A 19122-nucleotide genomic window follows, 5' to 3' on the forward strand; every position below is an offset into this window, starting at 1 on the left:
TTTCAATTGTATCGATGGTACCGTTCTAATCGTAACTTGTAAATCTTGGTTGCGAAACGCGTCGCTGAACTAACATCCTTAACGTGTCGTCGTCGGCGATTTAAAAAAACGCCCGTCGTTCGTTGTACGTCGAGGAGATTCGGACGGGTAACCGGCAGCTATCTTTCGAACGTTGAGTCGTGGCGTCTCAGCGTCGCAAAACTGTTTCTACATTGTTTTCCTTTCGCTCGGTAGAAATGACTTCGCGTCGTGAAAAACAGACAAGGTTCTGCACACACGTTTATAATTTATCACGAGTCGCAAATAAAAGGATACGTCGTGACGCGTATTGCTACCGAGGCGTACAGGTCTTCGTTGCGAACGGTAATTTATGATAGGAGGCGCGAGACGGAAGACGAGAGAGACGAGAGACACGAGAGACACGAGAGACACGAGAGACACGAGAATAGGTCGCACTACGTTAATTTTGCTAGTTTTCTGGTTATCTCTGGATGAGAGCGGTACACCCAAAATAGACGTAGCAGAGCAGAAATCGGAAGAAAATCAGTTTTCTCCTAGAATTTTATTTCAATTACGCGATCGATCGCGTTGTATGATCGCTTGGTAACGCTAATCGTTTGAAAAACACGGAGCGACCGGTTGAGTCACGCGGTCGCTCGTACGAACGAGAAAATCATTATTCTTTTTTACCGAACCAGCACCGTCACCGGCACAAAAGTTTCTTGAACACGCACGGAACGAAACGTTCGATTCACGGTTCGCGATCGACCGCGGAACGGCACAAGATTATTACAAGAACAACGAGCGGATGAAAAAACAACGCTCGGTGCGCCTCGGAATTTTGTAGAAATAAGTTATTCACTTGGCGATCGGCCAATCCTTTCGATCCGTGGATCGATTCACTGAATGGAAAATCACAAGGACACAACACGATGATCTAACCCGAACGATATGTCCGAAAAATCGAGTTTAAGTCGCCGGTATTTACTATCGCGCGTATCTTCGAACGAGAGGATACGCGTATCGGGATTAACGCGGCGGCGGCGGCGGCGGAGGCGGCCGTTTGTAACAGTGCGTTGCGTACACGGAGAGTCGCGAGAAAGAGGAGAAGCTCCAAATAAGAAACGACACGGACGAGGACGGAGAACGCGAAGAACGCGTAATACGGTACGGGTTGCGCTTCCCGCGGTCGGAAACGTAATGCATGTTGGACCGTGACGCGACGCGACGCTACCGACAGTGGATTAAGTATGTTTAAGCGAGAGCAACGCGTTTTGCGGTTCTAGGCGGGAGGCTGTTCGTTTTCTTTCTGGATTATATTTAGATTCCTTCCGCGACACTCGCGTTACCGAAACATGGTGTGCACGTGCAACGGTGACAGAGGCTCGCATGCAACTGTATCACCGAACTGAAGCCGACTCAAGCCGAACCGTTTCCCAAAGTTGCGCGCGTACAACCTCTCGCGACCGGTTGACGAAGTGGTATGTTGCTTACCTAATCAAAAGACTATCGACAACCGGACAAAAAAATCAATCAACGGTCAAGCTTCCAGACTATCGAAATTGTTCGATATCGACGATATATACATATATGTATCGGATACATGTATACATATAGGATAGGTATGTACAGGAATTTCAAACGATCCCGAGTCATTGGACGATCATTCTTACGAAAAATCTTGCACACCTGGCCAGACGCTGGTCGATCGTGTTTCGTTCCAATTTCGATCGCGTGCATCCGCTTTCACGAATAATTGAATTTTTTATCCAACCTGTATCTCTTCGGACAAGATACCTACTCTGGACTTTCTCGAACGTGTCGATTTTATCGAAAACCTACCGAGCGAATGCAAGAGATTCCACGGTTTTCGGCAACCACGCAACGTACGCATCGCAGTCCGCATTTCCGATGTTCGACCCTGTTCTCTCCGGAAGTACGAAGCTACGAACGTCCCGTGATAACGAATCTCGCCGATGTTCGTGTGCGGGCTTCTTATCGTCGGTGGAAAGTATTGCAATTTCTCGCTGGCCCCGAGTCCTCTTTTTCTTTACGTAACCGCCGATATATTGCATAGCACCGATAAAACGGAACTATCCGAGTCGAGAATGAAAGTTTCTGTCCGCGAAGAACCGTTCGATAATGCGTTTCGAGCATTCGGCGCGTCGAGCATCGTGCGTGTCCCTTCTGTGTTGGAACTGCTTGCGTGTGGTTGGTGTCGATCGAGCGGAAAACGTTCGTGATTTCGAAAAGTCCCGACCGATTAGTTAATGCCCGACAATTAAAGCAAATCTAGAAAACCGATCGGTAGAAAATTCTGACGCGAGACTCGAGTTTCGACCGTGATACAAAGGGAAGGAGAAAAACGTTCGATTCGCGAGGTATCGAACCGCAAAGATTAGATTCATTGCGAAAGAACGAATCGAAACGTCGAAACAATCCAGCGAGAGACCGCCGCGTTGTTTCACCGAACGATCGGATGGTACGTTTGAAAGGGGGATAGAGAGGCGAATACTATAGTGTTGCCGGACAGCCGAGGTGAATGAAACGCGCGTAATTCTTTGGGGAAAGAGAGAGAAAAGGAAGCCGAGGCGACGGAAGTGCGGTGTGCACGCTTATCCGGTATAGGAACCTTGCCTCCAGCCATGGACATGGACGGCCAGTTATACTATACCTGGCTGACCCACTGCTACCCCCGTTATAGAAAATACACGGCAGGCAGCCTCTCTTTTTATCGTTCGCGCGCTCGTTCGCGGTCGATCGCGCGATCTCGATTCACCGAGGAGACGCGCGTACCTATAGCAAGGTGTTCTTTCTTTCTGCAGCCTCGAAACCGACCATCGTCCAGCCATCCGTGTTCGTTCATCGATTTACTTGTTCGCGAAACGGAATTGTCTGGCTTCGAAAAGCTGAACGGTGTCGAATTTAATCGGATCGTAGAGAGTTGAAAACGAAAGAGACCGCTTTCAATGATCACAAACCGGGATTTATACAGTAGTATTCGAATGCGATTAGATATTAAGTCGAGTATATTAGGTGTGATCTATCTGATCTATGTGATCTGATCTTAAATACGATATTATATTGACAGTATCATAACGTACCGTGTTCGGTTGAAAACTCGTAAGCGTCAAGATACAATTGGAAGGCACGCGAATATAATATAACCGCTGATCTTAAATACGATATTATATTGACAGTATCATAACGTACCGTGTTCGGTTGAAAACTCGTTAAGACGCGTTTCTATTACTGAAAAGATGATGAAACATCATCAAAACTTGGCGACACACGAATGTCGTTTTAAGATTATGTAAAGCGATATAAAACGTGAACGAGTTTTATTTTCATTTCGGGATACGAGTCGTATTATACGACCAGCGTTCACTCGTCTCATTGTCAGAGTCGATCGTGTAATCTGCCGCAAGGGAGCAAAGGGAACGAAAGCAAGCTCTCGATCGCTCGATCACGCGATTCGAGCCAACTCCGAATGCGAACACGTGTTTCGTATCCGGCAAAGTGAACGGAACGCTGAGCGGACGGACGTACTTACGTACAACGAAAGGGGATGTACATATGTACAGTTTACCATACGCGAATACTTACGGCAAGATTCAGACCTGCTTTCGAACGTACGCAGCCGGAAAACCAGTGACACTTGGGACGCATCGTGTTCCTGCTATCCATTTTTTATCTCGATCGCCGTTCCAGTTCATGCAACTTTAACAACTAAATCGCGCATCGCGGGTCAAATCTCGTCTCGCATTAATAACCACTTACTTGCACTCGGACTGGCGGATTTAAAACGTTTCTCGTAACGCCAAGCTCTCTCCTGTTTAAACGGTAAAGGCGGCACGCGCGACGCGACGTTTAAAAAAAGTCTGACAACTGTGATTGTCAGCGACGACAGGTATGAAAGAGAAGTGAAACACGCGAACGGAACAGAGTTCAGGGGAACTGTTAAACTGATAATGCGTATATAACGTGGACTCATTGCACGGGCATGCTATGTTTTCCTTATCGATCGGAAATTGTAATCTCTTTGCCGAATCTACGACGCGTTCGAGTAAACGTATATTCGAGTGCGACATGCCGACAGGGCAGTTTTAGTGGCAAAAATCATGTGCATCTCGTTATAAGAAATTTCGTCAACATTGCCCGACAAGTCACGTGGTAGAATACGTTTCAGATTACACCGTCTATGAATAAGTGCCACGAAAAGATGTTCACGTGATAATCCCCCCCCCCCTCCCTCTAACGATTCAGTCAATTTTCATCGCTACCACTACCCTTACTCTCTCTTCCGGCTGCTGCGAAGAAATGCGCGAGAATAATGCATAGCTGGTCGTAAACGTTTAAGCGATTTGTTCGAAAGGCTGGCCGACCTGCGACCTACGTTCGACACACGTTTAATGGCGGATTATCGATGCTCGGGGATCTCGAAACATTTCGACCGCTTCTCTCGTCGCTCCAATTTCGAATATTTCCCGTACATCGACGTATGTATGATAATACCCACGTATGATGTAAACTGTACCGTACTAACATCGGGGGGTAATCGTTTTTCCGACCCCATGGCCTAAAGAAATGAATTTTTTTTCTTTTTTTATGTGTTTGGTATCAATATGACATTATAATCGAGATCGACAAGAAATTCCGATGAATCGAGGAAACGGCAGAAATTCGTAAGCTTGCCGTAACAACGCGAACCGTATACAGCACCTTCGAACGCGTACGTACTTTATGTATATAATCAACGGTGATACGCGTACCGCGTAGGAATCGATACGGGTTCATCGTATAGCGGTCTCGTAATGATACGGCGACGAGAATCAACCGGAAACGACTCGTCGACCGGAACGGGGCTCTTTCGCGAATCGCTCGAGCTACGAACAGCGTAACGTAACGCGACCCGAACCAATATTTCATATTTACTTCCATACGATAAATTAGAAACGTGTCTTCGGTAGTTGGAAACGCATCTTTGACTCGAACTACTTCCGTTCCGTTCCATATCGATACGTACGGGCAATAGCTTGTAAGAAAGATTGAAATTTTTGAGAAAACTCAAACGAACGTCTCCTCCGTCGAAACGCACGTGAGATCGATGCAAGCCGTTTCGTTGCATCGAGCAAAGAAAGGATAAGAACAACGATACATCCAGACCGGAAATTACATTAAAAAAAAAGAATTCAAAGATACGACTAGAAGCCGGCGACGCGAACGAATCGTTGTAAAATTTTTGCTTTCTCGACAGGTCTTGTCGGCAGAGAGATAGAAAGAGAGAGGCGAATGGTCGCGAAGAAGCGCGTAGAATAAAGGTCGGCCATGAACCCCGACACGTTTTCTCGTACACCTGTATACACGAGGACTTACTTCTCGAAACGCAATCCATGCTTTCGGGCTACATAATGTATTCGTAACCCAAATATCTACGCGAAAACGAAAGGGAAAAGCGCACAGACTCGCGATCCATTGACGGTGCATGAATTCACCGCCGTGAAGATCGCGGCGAAAAAGTTTCGCAAAGAACAACAGGTAAATACAGGTGACAGGGGAACCGTGGAAGGAAACTAATCCGAGTCAGACGCGTCTTATTACGTTTTCCGTGGGAGTAGAACCAGTTTCGTTGCGCGAGTCGTATCGACAATTGTCCGGCATAATAAGATGCGTGTCTCTGACGTAACACTTTCACCCCCGAGGGACTCGAGGGCCGGGCGAACCACTCGCCGCCACGCTCCTTTTCAAATATCTATCTCTTTGCATATATGTATATGTATACAGCTGGTGGTACGATACACATAGAAACGTATTACACCTACAACCTACTGCCACTCTCCGCTCCAACACCCCTCTTCCTCTAGTACCGATTACCGATCCATCCTCTCTTTCCATCTCTCCATCCATAGTCTCTCTCTCTCTCTCTCTCTCTCTCTCTCTCTCTCTCTCTCTCTCTCTCTCTCTCTCTATTTCTCCTTTTCCATTCCATTCTCCATCGATAATTACGTAACGGAATATAAAAGTTTGCAGCATGATCCCGGGACGATGTAACGACGGAGCAGCTAGCCGAGTCCACGTTTACCTTCCCGAGTGTCGTTTTCTTCATCGACGGAAATTACTCGAATTAACTCCATCGTTTTTCCCGATGCTTTCATTTCGTACGATCACGAACACCTCCCGTTGACCCTCGTATTAGTAATGAAAAAATAGTGTAACACTGATCGTTCAGCGCCGATATTGCAAAACATCCGGATGTGAACCGCGTTCTTTTTCGACGCGTATCGCGAATAGGTATCGGGTAGATTAGTCAGCAGATGGTTTTTTATGATTTTGTAAAAGGGCGAAAGAATGCTCGTCGCGAATCCAGGTACACCGACCGAGGTCAAATAACGACGACGATCACCAATTAGCAGATAAAACGTCGATAAATGACTGTGTCAGTTCGAACGTATCGGTGGTCAAGATAAGATTTTTTTTTAAAGCAAGGATAAGTATAACACGAGCAACGAGATTTAACGTTCGCTCGGTAAATAAAGCTCAATGCCGTTCGACGAACGTCTTCGTTGCGTTTCGTTAGCTATCGGGATCGAGTTCTCGCGGCCTCCAAACGCTTTTCCAATGCGAAAGCGATGGACGAAACACGAAAACGTTTGATCCATCGCGAAATTCATGGAAATTCTAAGAGACAGTCGGAAGAAGGAGAGACTGTATTTATCATTAGTAATTTTTCATTCGTTTACTTTTAGAATCCAAGGTTGCATCGTTTCGACGTTCGGATAATTTCCAAATAGGAAATTATGTCGCTTCTGCGCGCGTTCACGAATGGTGGGAGGAAAAATGTTGACGAGGTAGTCGCCGATACAACAAGAGAGACGAGTTAACGAGATACCAACGAAAACCTTGTAACGAATCTCCTTTTATGCGTTGCCTGTACCGCTCTCGATCTTACCGAATAATCGCGCGGATCTTCTTTCTCGAATTCGAGTCATTATCCATCTATAACTACACCGTCATTCGTGTCGCGGATAATTGTTCAACGGTGAGTGGACAACGCGTCATCGACGCAACGATATCTTACCGTGGCTTTTTCCTTTCAGAAACATCGAAAAAATGGTCTACCACGGTTCTCATAGTTTTCGCCTCGTTTCGTTTCGTTTCAAACCAGTAACAAAAATAAACACTTTGTATTTTACAAATTTTTTAATATCGAACATCATTATTTTCTATTGGACGGTAGTACATCGCAAATGTGTTTAAATTGAATTTTACTCCGTGATGTGAGCATAAAGTCAACGACGTGCAACGACTAAAGCGATCGAGAAAGCGTACTAAACGAATAAACATTTACATGCGTGTGTCTGTATGGAGATTTTTATAGAAGTAGGTCGAACTTCCGATACCAACGAAACGGAAAAAAGAATCGAAATGTCACTCGCGGAAACATGCACGTGCAGTGTACGTTCTCCGTGCGAATATAAACATTTTTCTCCTCGTTTCGATCGGATCAAGGTATGACAGATAAGACGAATCATCTTCTTTATAAGTTGCCAATTGCCCGAGAAACGTTTAAGAAAAGAAAGCGATTCTCTCGTTTGCGAACGTTACAAACAGTTTTACTTTCAACGAGTCCTGCGACAAAATTTCAGACTAACGTTTATAATAACTTTCGTCACTAGATTCGTATCGTATCGAAGAAAAGAAGGGTTAACAACCAGTATACTTATACGAAGCCGACGAGGAGGAACAATGGTTTCCGTGAAACGATCATAGAATAGAAGGTCACATGAATGTTGCTACTCACCGCGTACTTGTCCTTGTAAAAAAGAGAACTGGTCGACATGGCGTTAATCCCGAAGCAACAAGTCGCACAGACCGCGTAAACTCACGGTTTCATCGTCGATCGCCGTTATTTTGGCTACGGCTCGTCGCCGTATCCATTCAACGTGTCAATGCGAATGCATGCACGCATGCACTCACGCACGCACGCATCTACTCATATATGTACAAAGCGTGCAGGCAGTAGCACACACGCACCGTTGCACAAACACACGCACGTTCGCGCGTGCACTTCCACTCACGCTCGTTCCGAATCTTTTCGATCGAGAGACAACAAACGAGAAACGAGAAACGAGAAACGAAAAACATGGGTCGGCAAAAGGGATCGAAAGTTTCGGGAAATCGGAGTGTTGACAGTGAACCAGAAAAGTGTGGACGGTGTCCCGCGCGGAAAGAGTCGAGTCCACGACTGACGGACGGTAGAGGACAGAACGTGCTGGGACCGCTGGGCTGGGACGGCGTGTCGTGGAACTGGACAGTACGGTACAGGGCAGACGGATCGGATCGAATCGGATCGGATCGGTTCGGATTGGGACGGGACGAGTTCAAGCTGCGAAAGAAAGAGACTGATACACGGTGTGTATGTCCTGTTAGTTTATGGCCACGGTTACGGTAAGAAAGGTAGAGTTCTCCCCTCTCCTTGTACCATCGTGCTGACCTACAATCTAACGCAAAGGCTCTCTCTTTTCGCCCTCTTTTTCCTCTCTCGTAGTCTCTCTCTCTCTCTCTCTCTCTCTCTCTCTCTCTCTCCTCTCCCACCCTTCAAGAGCAGTACTGTAACACTATACATATACCACATGATATCGGTAAATACTTTTTTTTTATACACCCCCCATTCAAAGTTAGATTAATTTTTCGCCTATTTCTTTTCATCCGAACGTTTAGTGAGTCGCTTTAATTCACACTTGTCGATCTATTGTATACGCATACAACCCAGTTAGCCGAACCGGCAAAGCCAAATTTTGTCCAATGTCTGTTATAAAGTTATGACTAAAAGTTTGATGCAAGATTTCCTATAAACAACTTGCGCGTAGATTGACAGGAACATAGGCAGCAAATTGACTAGCGCAAACCTTGTTCCGATTTTGCCCTCAATTTGACATAAGTCATGTTGCAAGACTTTCTGCCAATTTTCTTTACCATTTTGTCAGCTGGCGTTGCCTGCAAAACTCAAGTCGATTGCGGAAACAACAAAATTTGCTCGAAACTTGTACACAACTGGTTATCAGGGAAATACCTTTGAAAGAAACGTAATTCGGATTAAAAAAATTGTTACAACCTTAAACGCAAACTGCTCTTCGCCTTGACATTTCACTACGTGTATGTACATCACTGTCTTCTAATTATCCAGTTTTCGTGTGTATGGCATTCATCGAGAACTTCGGATACACATACACCGGATTTGTACTATTTCGCTCTGAGCTAATAAAACAAGAACGTTAGTGTAAGCAAGTACACGACCTTTGAAACTTTTGCTCTAGAAAATATTCATAGAAATAATATTAACCTTTTACGTTCAGACGGTTAGATATCTGGCAAATCCCACCTTTTTCGGATAAACCATAGCCAGCTATCTAGACAAATCCTTCCTATAAAGCGATATTCGACCGTGAAGAATTAACTTTAGATTTACAACGGAAGCTGGTTGCGTCGGTAAGACGCGCAAACGAAACTTTCAAAAGTTCGATTCCGGAAACAGGAGAAGTCGATATCGATGAAAACAACCAATCGCCATCTTGTTTGGTCGACAGTTGAATCTCGAAACACTCTCGAATCAGAGGTCTACAGCGCGATACGTGAGTGCTCTGTGTGTTTGTTTGCTTCTCCCGGAACGAACGTCTCGAAATATGACTCAAGAAGGCCGGTAAGTATATCGACATTCACATAGAAACTCCTTCAAATATCTTCCTTAATTTCTAAATTTCATCTCTTTGTTTATACGATAAGAAAAGTAGCAGATATTCATCGGAAGACCCGAAATGCTGCCCCGTGGCTTTCGAAACACCGCCATGTTGTGTGACTTTATTGATTCTCGAAATTTCTGGAAAAAAAATGCAAGAAATCTCTTGTATTTTCAATTCTGACGAATTTACAACGTGGCCACGTTTTGTCTTTAATATGCAATGTGTTCCCAATGATAAACCTCCACCCTCGATCCACTATTCACGAAGTATCAGACGATCAGACTCGGTCGTATAAGCTTTTAATAGCTTGTATTTCTAAGCAACTATTTATCGATATTTCAGATGTGAATAACACGCCGTAATTTTGATATATTTCTTCGACACGTGTTCAGTAACATACGATCACTTCTTCTTTTTTCCACTATTAGGCAACAACACTCTGTATCATTTTTATCTATAATGACTGGCGGTTTTCGACGGAAACCATAGAACTTTATTTCTAACCTTTACCTACGTCTTACGATTACCACATTATCGTGCACACGTTTCTTTTGCATTGATTATTCTGTACCATGAAAGATTAGATTTCGTTTATCGAGTTAGGTAGACGATCATTGAAAATTAATGAAAAATAATTACGTAGAAAATGAAATTTTAATACTTCATCACGCGTGTTACTATACATGCGTTTACCTGGGGGTTACCACCCTGTATATGAATATACATGCAACACGTTACGCGTGTATTTAGTTAATGTTATCCATTTTGTGATGTACAGTTCTATAAATTTTATCTTCTTAATATTTAAATTGATGTTAACTAATTTTTTAATTGTACTCTGGATTACATACCATTTTTTTCCCCTTTTTCCAATGTATTTAATTATCAACTACTAAATTGTTTAATCATTTTTAGATTGCCTCCCCCATCTGTTATCTGGGCTCAGAGAAACAATATTCTATATGTTACGATCTGTTTAGAAGATTGCAAAGATCCTGTTATTAAAATCGAACCAGAAATGATGTATTTTAAAGGAATTGGTGGAGTGGAAAAGAAAATGTACGAAGTGACAATTAACTTGTACGGGGAAATTGATCCAAGCAAAACAGTTCAAACAATAAGAGGAAGGACTCTTGAATTCATTCTTGCCAAACAAGAGGCTGGTCCATACTGGCCAAGATTAACAAAGGAAAAAACAAAAGCTCATTGGCTGAAAAGTGATTTTAATAAGTGGAAGGATGAAAGCGATAGCGACATTGAAATTGAAGGAAATAACTTGGAAGATGTAAGGACAAGGATCATTTAATAAAAGGTTTCTCTAAACTTGTCACACATTTCAATTATAATCCATTTCATTTCGTATCTGTACTTACAGATGATGAGACACATGGGTGGCTTGGGAGGTTCTGGAGATAGTAAGCCAAGCTATGTCAATTTCGATGATATGATGGCCGATGGCGGCGAAGGAACAGATAGCGACGATGAGGATTTACCTGACTTGATCGAGTGAACAAATTTTAACGCTGCTATAAAATAATCTTCATTCAAAAAACGTTAAAAATAAAAACAAAGGGCGACCTAAGAATAGTGCACCACCAGGCGATATTTCAGTAGGCCATGTTATTTGTATTTTCAATTGCAAATAAGTTTTGCAAACTTGCTAACGGCCCGCGACGCAGTAGCAAAGAAATGAGTACGGTGCGCAAGGAACTGTCAACAGAAAAAAAAGAATACAGTGGTCAAAAGAACGAACAGTAATATACTTTTTAAAGATTTTCCAATCTTTTAGTCTGTAGTTCATATACTAAGTTATAATGGACAAGCTTTTTTTTTAATAATCATTACTGATGTAAAAGATGAAGGATATGAAATAATGAAAATGATTTAAATTATTTGTGGAATTGTTTATTTCAGGAAATCCCGTTAAAAAAGAAACTTGAAAAATTAATTTATGCAATTGTCTACTATGATCACGGCGAACGTTTTAGAAAAGTTTTACAGCATGTTTTTTGTTTATATTTACTGTACACTGTAAACAATTTGCGGAATTACACTTTGCGTTTGTTAATCTAAAATAACTGTAATAAGTAGCATTACAGGAAAATCATTCTCGTGTTCTGTATTATCTAAATATAAGAAACTGATAGAAAGAAAAGGTTATAAATTCATTTATCCAACGATACTGGAAGCGCCGCGTAATGCTAAATATCCGGCAGTTATATCCATCGGTAGACTTCGAACTGTTGCAAATTCTTCAGCAGTAGCATAATATAATTTAGTCTGCGGATCTGTATACCGTGCCTATAAAATAAATGTAATTTTTACATCTATGTACTTTTGAATAATGTAACTGATTATACGATTGTGGTATACTAATACTGACCGGTAACCCAGAAATGTCTGAATATTTCTTTGCCGGTCTAAAACTTGGCGGTGCGTTAATGGAACTATCTGAAATTTTGATAAATTAGCGGTAAGATGTTCATTCGGAATTAATACTCGTATCGCGTAGCCTGTCAGTTGCTTCCTGATTTACTGACTCAACGCTCTTACTAGATTATTATATCTCAAACATTTAAGATTGATAGCAATACTAAGAACATAGTTTATATATGAAAATTATTTGTAAGTACAAGTAACTTGTTCCTTAAATATCTATGATGTTCCAGAGATCTTTTAAATCCTCAGTTATTCAAATTGTTCCAATTTTATTAAATGTATTAATGGTTAAATTGTTTAAGAATAATACATACAATGTATTACTTCCACTGGCCATGGTAGTGCACGTTCTTGAGCCAAGACTTGCTTTAATGAACGCCAGATTCGTTTCTTTCCAGTGGTACTAGTCGGTCGAAATTTTTGCTGAAAAATTGGATTCTTGAAAACTGGTTGTGCTTTCTTGTTAAATTCCACCACTTCATCGCTCACCATTTTGTCATTTTATCTATAAAGTTGTAAATGTTTTATAAGATACATAATCTATGTCAATAAAACATATAAATACATATTAATTTGTACATTATATATATATTAAAACATCCGAGACCGACGTATTATTACAAGACTATACTAAGAAACTGGCAATGTTTATGTACAGTGTACAGCCACGAGGTGACCCACATGTTGAGTCATCGACTAAACATGCTAGATATTTCACGACTTATATGGTGGGTCATCGGTTTCGAATGTATTATAACTATTTACATTTATATAATCAAAGAACAATCATGCTAAACTACATTTCCAAACAAATACTTAATTATAAAATTTCTTTATTAGTCTATCATATTTTACACTCTAATGAAGATGTTTGTAATAATTTTTTTATGGACCATGCAAAACTAATACTTCATGTACATCGCATCTTAGTATGCCACAAATTGTGTTCATCATCGTTGTATTCAAATGTTTGACCAAAACTTTGGCCCACTGACTCAAAACAAGTAAGGCAGCAAAGGAATTCTGCGGATTTCTATAAAAATAAAATTTGTAATCCATTCAAACTTAGAATATACATGTATCTTCTTTTACAATAAAATACCTTTGAAATTCAAAATGATATTTATATCCTTGCAACAGATACTTCTTAATAACATCCAATAAATCATTTTCAACTAATACAAAAGCTTTTTCACTTGGCTCGATCAAACATAATATTGCATGATGACAAAGAAGTTGATTGTATTTCATCTGATTTTGCATATTACCACCACAATTTTCAGTCTGTATGATAAATTTAATGGTGAATAAAGTTAAAAATGAAAAGTGTTGTATAAATTTGAAATAAATATAAATGATGGAATCATATAACCTTTGCAATATAAAGGGTAACATGCACTTTCCTCTCAATATATTCTATATCTTTTGCATGGAAACATAAAAATTCTTCAGCCATTTCTACTTCTTTTCTTGCTACCTGTGCCAGATTTTCTGACAGACTATACTTAAAAAAATCTTTCTGATTATCATACTCTGCTCTTATAATATTAACACTTTTGTAATTACTTAGCTCAATTGTGACGTGATCAAATGTATTAGAATTTTCAAGTACAGGAGACTTTCTATATTTACTGCTTTGATAAGTTTGTGAATTAATTGGCTTTTCTCCGCATAATGCAGGTGATAGATTCTTCTTTAATCCACTCAACTTGTTTCTTAAATTTGTTCTTACTTTCTTATTTAATATCTTAGTTTCCATTTTTCTTATATTCTCAATATTTTTTCTTCTTATCCTAACCTTCTGGAGTATCTTTGTATTAATATTTTTTAAATATGAACTTAATATCTGTGTATTGCTCAAAGAAGTCAATTTATCAAAAAGGGTAGTATGTTTTTCTATGAAATATTGCACACTCTTTTCATTGGAGAAATCCAAATTTTGTGGTATGTCTCTGATTTTTTCTGCTGTGTAAAGTAACTGTTGTTTGATCCTACAAGCTCTATCAACATACTTTATAAATGTAATTTTGTTATGGTTTCTCCAAGTAGAAGATTCAATTCTTAAATTTTGGATAAATGTATGTACAAATTTGTCTACATTTAATGTTGATACTTCAAACATATTTCAAATCACTGCATCACAATGTTATACTTTTAATGAAAAGTAAATATTATGTAAACATTTCAAAGTCGCATATGTAGAAAAATGTTAAAAATACTAACTTTCTTATGAAATAAATGACAGCTCAACATCATGAACAACTTCTCCAACATTTTCATTCAACTTCATAATGATGTACGGTTCAAAGATTACAGTCATTATGACAATTACTCGCTTTTGTAGTAACTGTCTTGTTACGATACGTTACATGAATCGATCCTTAAATAAAAAATTTCTTAACCATCGTAAGTATATCGTTTATTTTTCTGATGCATAATCATAAACCGACAGAGTAAATAAAACGTTAGACAAGTTAATGGAATTAATGCTTAACCTCCGAAACGGAAGTGTTTTAAAAGGTATCCTTAATGTTTTAATTGATGTTCAGTATATTTAATCTTACATGTACATACTTTTTTGTATATCATTGCAAAATAACATAACAACGTAAAATGTTTAGAACATTTGAATTTCTCACTCACCATTGATAGGTGTAATCATTCAGATTGATTCGGATTGATTCAGATTTTGTCCAATTTTATCGTCAAGTCCAGTCACACGAATCGTATCCGTCTAACAACAAGTACTTAGATATTCCATAAACATGTATAATAAACTGCGCGTCTTATGGTATGTACGAAATACAACAGTCCTATCTATGCCACAATATTCTATAATATTCATTGCAACGCAGAAAATTGTAAAATCACTTTACTGCACTTTATTGTTATTCGAATTCAGAAGTTTATTAAGGAAGTTAAATCTCGTTTATAAAACATTTATTTTAAATAAATGTATACTATATTTTCCATAGTCCTTTTTAAGTCGTGTATGAGGTATAAAGCATGAATTTCTGTACAGTATAAAAATAATTAATTTCGTTCTACATTTTGTATTTTTTAGTTCGTCTTATGATAATATAGTTTAAATAAAAAGCGATTGTCTTACGTTTTCTGTAACGTACACGTTTTTTAAGGTATATATACTCTCAATTTGAACAGTAATTTCTAAAATACAAATTTTTTGAGTATGTTTTAAGTTTAAACACTGCATTACCTTCAGAATAAATCTAAATCTGTTTTGAATGAACTGTAGCTAAAGCGCGTTTACATTTTCAAACACATTTCCATTATATTGGAGTAATGTTTATTTATATGAATTAAATAATAATCACATTTATTTAAATATAATTAAAAATGTATTCTTACAAAAAAATTGTTTTACAAGTACTTGATTTAATTACTGTAGAAAAGAGAGGGGAGAAAGTGATTGAAGATAGTGGGGGTTCGATAAAATGAGGTTAGGGAGAACGTGACCAAATTCACCTTGTACACTCTTGAAGGTCAGAAGAACATTTTTGTAATTTGCTCCAGGCTTGCTGAGGAATTGTAATTTGGTTTCGATTGGTACTCTTTACGGGTCTATACACGGTACAGCCATGGGTCGCAAATTCTTTGTCGGTGGTAATTGGAAAATGAACGGTACCAAAAGTGAAATAGACGGTATCGTAGCCTTTTTAAAGAATGGTCCACTTGATCCAAATGTTGGTACGTTTTTTCTATGTGTATTGAAGTTTCTAACTTAAAATAAGTTTACATAATATTCTTATAATTTCGATTCTCAGTGAAATATTAATATACGAAATAGTTTTAAGCATTGATCAATTATACTTTGATAATAATTGTGTTAATTATGTAATAACTAATTATTAATTATGTAGAGATTGTTGTTGGAGTGCCATCAATATACCTGACATATGTAAAAAGCATATTACCTGCCAACGTTAATATCAGTGGTCAGAATGCATATAAGGTAACAAAAGGAGCATATACTGGAGAAATTAGTCCTGCTATGTTATTGGATAATGGAATCCCTTGGGTAATTTTGGGTCATTCGGAACGAAGAAATGTTTTTGGTGAAACAGATGAGTTAATTGCAGACAAAGTAGCTCATGCCTTAGAAACTGGAGTAAAGGTAAATAAAACAATTATGTGGTATATATATTATTTGTTCCTTTAATGGAACATTGTTTAAATCTATGCAGATCAGTTAATCAAATTACTGTTGATATAAAGGTAATTGCATGTATTGGAGAAAAATTAGAAGAGCGTGAAGCTGGAAAGACAGAAGAAGTAGTATTCAGGCAGACTAAAGCTATTGCAGATAAAATCAAATCCTGGGACAATGTAGTTGTTGCCTATGAGCCAGTATGGGCAATTGGAACAGGCAAGACAGCCACTCCTCAGCAAGCTCAAGAGGTACATGAGAAACTGAGGCAGTGGTTTTCCCAAAATGTTAATGCAACGGTCGCTGAAAATGTTAGAATTATTTATGGAGGATCAGTGACAGCAGAAAATGCAAAAGATTTAGCAAAGGAAAAAGATATCGATGGATTTCTAGTTGGAGGAGCATCTTTGAAACCTGACTTTGTACAAATTGTTAATGCTAAACAGTGAGATCAATATTGCCAGTTGTACAAAAATGTTGCTTGTTAATTATAACATACTGAGAACCTGTTTCACAAAATGTTATAAAAAATTAACTTATATTCGTTTATTCCATAGAGAAGAAGTATCAATGATGAAATGTTGCTGCGATGAAATATAATATTGAAATTAATAATAAATTATATAGTATTTTTGTTTGTTCCTGTTCTTATAATGTATATTTCTTGTAAATACATAATCATGATAACACAATAAAAATTGAAATGAAATATAAACTTTTTATTCATCGACTAATCTGTTAGATATAACATTTTCAGGCATGGGATTATTTGCAACTGCTTTGATTCCTCCCAGCTTTGTTTTTGCGCATGCAACATCTGACAAACATTTGAATGTTCGTGGTTCCCATACAGCTAGAGTTGCTAGAGATTTGCGATTAAGTAAAATATTACACCTGGTTAATCCTTCCAACAAAGTTCTGAAACTAATACCATGTTCATTGGAAGCAGCTTCTATCCTGGTTTCCCAAAGCTGCAAATAATTTACTCGTTTAGTTGTGGAATTTTCAAAGCAAAAGGAAAAGCTATTTTTTACCTCTCTCATATCTTGCTTCTTCAACTTTCTTCCTAATGTAGTCTTTAAGAGTGCTCTGTGTACATTTCTAATAGCTATACTGTAACAGTTTCTTTTTCGCCCAATATAATGCTGAAAATTACAATATCCAATTTTATTCGAAATATTACAAAATTATCTTAATTTGGTCGTAATCTAAGTTGCTACCGAAAATGTAATAACTTACAGCAGCGAGTTTAAAGATTTGTCGTTTTCTCCAAAGTTCGTCGGGACCTGGATTTCTTAGAAATAACCGCGCAGTTAAAAATACCATTTTTCTGGATTCAGATGAAAAACTTACAAGGCGAGGTGTTTTTCGGTTTCTTAACAATTCTGATTCGTTATCTCCAGTTATTTTGATGCCGATCAAGTTTAGGTTATATCTGGTTATATACAGAGCAAATATACACTGCTAGTTCTCTAACTTTTTATTCTTATACCAACATGAAACATCATGGGACCTGATGGGACCTGATCACTGCTGATCACTAGACGGCAAAGACAATGGGTGCGTTCAGAAGACTCAAAGGTTGTGCCTTCTGAACGCAGCCAATAATATATAGGGATGAATCGATACAAATAAATACGAGTACATTACTCGATACTTTCGTTTCAATACCGAGTACTTTTGTCATAGAACCCCCAAAGCATGCGTAAGAGACCCCGTGTGTGTGAGATGATATTTATTAATCATATCTTATATTACGTATATCGTATATAGTTTATACATACGTTTATGTTATATATTTTATATTTTATATTAAATATTTAAATAAATATATAAAGTATAGTATTGTATTTTATTTTCTCTCAGGGTATAAACAACTTTAGTGTTGGGCATGGGTATCAAGGTTAAGGAAATATAATTCGATACGAGTATGTAGGTATCGATACCTTAGCGGTGATCACCGAATCACGATCACGGTCGTGACTTAACTTCATTTACGACCGTGATTGCGATTTTTTTATCTTGAGTGAATTTGCTTACTGCAATCGTAAGTCCTTGATTTTTAAACAGAAAAACGTATTCAATATGATTTTAGGATGAATTACATTACTATTTGTGTTTGTAAAAATCAGTAGAAAAACCAAGAAATTCTGAAAGAATGATTTACTAGGTAACATGTGGATTATAATTTACAATCATTAATTTATTTATTATTCTTCATTGTTGTTTCTTATTATTCCTTCACTTTATACGATATACCTCGAATTTTTGTTTTGATGTCGTTAATATAAAATATACAGATTATGTGTCGCGTGTAAAGAACTGTTAGGTTTCTCCACCAATCAGAAATGATCACGAGAAATCACGAATCACGTTTATATTTTACAATATTGGTTTTATCTATGAGGTTAAGTAGATTGGAGCATTCACGTGTCAATTTTCGTATTGTTTAAATTGACAGTCCAACATGAAAAGTAAAAAAAGGTGTAGTATTACTTCGATGACGTAATTCTAGAATAACTTAAATCTAATTTAAACTGTTAGCTACATATTAAAAATGTTGAATATTTCAATTTTACATTAGATATGCAGCATTCCTTCATTGTTTTTGCCTGATTTTATTGTTTTTATATCTTTTCAATAGAACGAGGACCGAAGTGGACAAAGAAATGGGCAATTTAGAAGATATAAATATGAACGAACTGACAAATTCTGAAGATGAATATTCGGAAACTGAACGGAAATTACTTCAAAAAGTACGAAATAGACGCTCTT

General features: G+C 38.4%; 5 protein-coding genes across 7 annotated transcripts in view; 3 read left to right on the plus strand and 2 right to left on the minus strand.

The window, feature by feature from the left end:
* Positions 1–9608: 9608 nt before the first annotated feature.
* LOC107186886 (uncharacterized protein CG16817) lies at positions 9609–11398 on the plus strand. Its single transcript, XM_015574843.1, has 3 exons — positions 9609–9700; positions 10656–11025; positions 11116–11398. The coding sequence occupies exons 1-3, from the start codon at positions 9684–9686 to the stop codon at positions 11248–11250; spliced, it is 522 nt and encodes a 173-aa protein (XP_015430329.1). The 5' UTR covers positions 9609–9683; the 3' UTR covers positions 11251–11398.
* Positions 11399–11645: 247 nt separating this feature from the next.
* Positions 11646–14906, minus strand: LOC107186899 (INO80 complex subunit C). Of its 3 annotated transcripts, none has more exons than XM_015574860.1 (4): positions 14823–14906; positions 12494–12684; positions 12124–12191; positions 11646–12041 (listed from the first exon to the last, which is right to left on the minus strand). In XM_015574860.1, the coding sequence occupies exons 2-4, from the start codon at positions 12669–12671 to the stop codon at positions 11910–11912; spliced, it is 378 nt and encodes a 125-aa protein (XP_015430346.1). In that variant the 5' UTR covers positions 12672–12684; positions 14823–14906; the 3' UTR covers positions 11646–11909. The 3 variants fall into 3 exon arrangements, with proteins under 3 accessions (XP_015430346.1, XP_015430348.1, XP_015430347.1); XM_015574862.1 differs by lacking the exon at positions 14823–14906 and adding an exon at positions 14403–14489; XM_015574861.1 differs by lacking the exon at positions 14823–14906 and adding an exon at positions 13746–13759.
* A 792-nt stretch (positions 14907–15698) lies between these two features.
* On the plus strand, positions 15699–16960 carry LOC107186898 (triosephosphate isomerase). Its single transcript, XM_015574859.1, has 3 exons — positions 15699–15887; positions 16061–16314; positions 16416–16960. The coding sequence occupies exons 1-3, from the start codon at positions 15779–15781 to the stop codon at positions 16794–16796; spliced, it is 744 nt and encodes a 247-aa protein (XP_015430345.1). The 5' UTR covers positions 15699–15778; the 3' UTR covers positions 16797–16960.
* Positions 16961–17045: 85 nt separating this feature from the next.
* LOC107186894 (39S ribosomal protein L20, mitochondrial) lies at positions 17046–17824 on the minus strand. Its single transcript, XM_015574854.1, has 3 exons — positions 17587–17824; positions 17382–17492; positions 17046–17318 (listed from the first exon to the last, which is right to left on the minus strand). The coding sequence occupies exons 1-3, from the start codon at positions 17671–17673 to the stop codon at positions 17067–17069; spliced, it is 450 nt and encodes a 149-aa protein (XP_015430340.1). The 5' UTR covers positions 17674–17824; the 3' UTR covers positions 17046–17066.
* A 925-nt stretch (positions 17825–18749) lies between these two features.
* Positions 18750–19122, plus strand: part of LOC107186828 (something about silencing protein 10) — a 1841-nt gene continuing 1468 nt past the window's right edge. The window contains exons 1-2 of the mRNA XM_015574771.1: positions 18750–18831; positions 18992–19116. Of these exons, the coding sequence (XP_015430257.1) occupies positions 18815–18831; positions 18992–19116 (142 nt within the window). The 5' untranslated portion in view covers positions 18750–18814. The remainder of the gene's footprint in view (positions 18832–18991; positions 19117–19122) is intronic.

Source organism: Dufourea novaeangliae, unplaced genomic scaffold (assembly GCF_001272555.1).
Source record: "Dufourea novaeangliae isolate 0120121106 unplaced genomic scaffold, ASM127255v1 scaffold81, whole genome shotgun sequence".
Taxonomy (NCBI): domain Eukaryota; kingdom Metazoa; phylum Arthropoda; class Insecta; order Hymenoptera; family Halictidae; genus Dufourea; species Dufourea novaeangliae.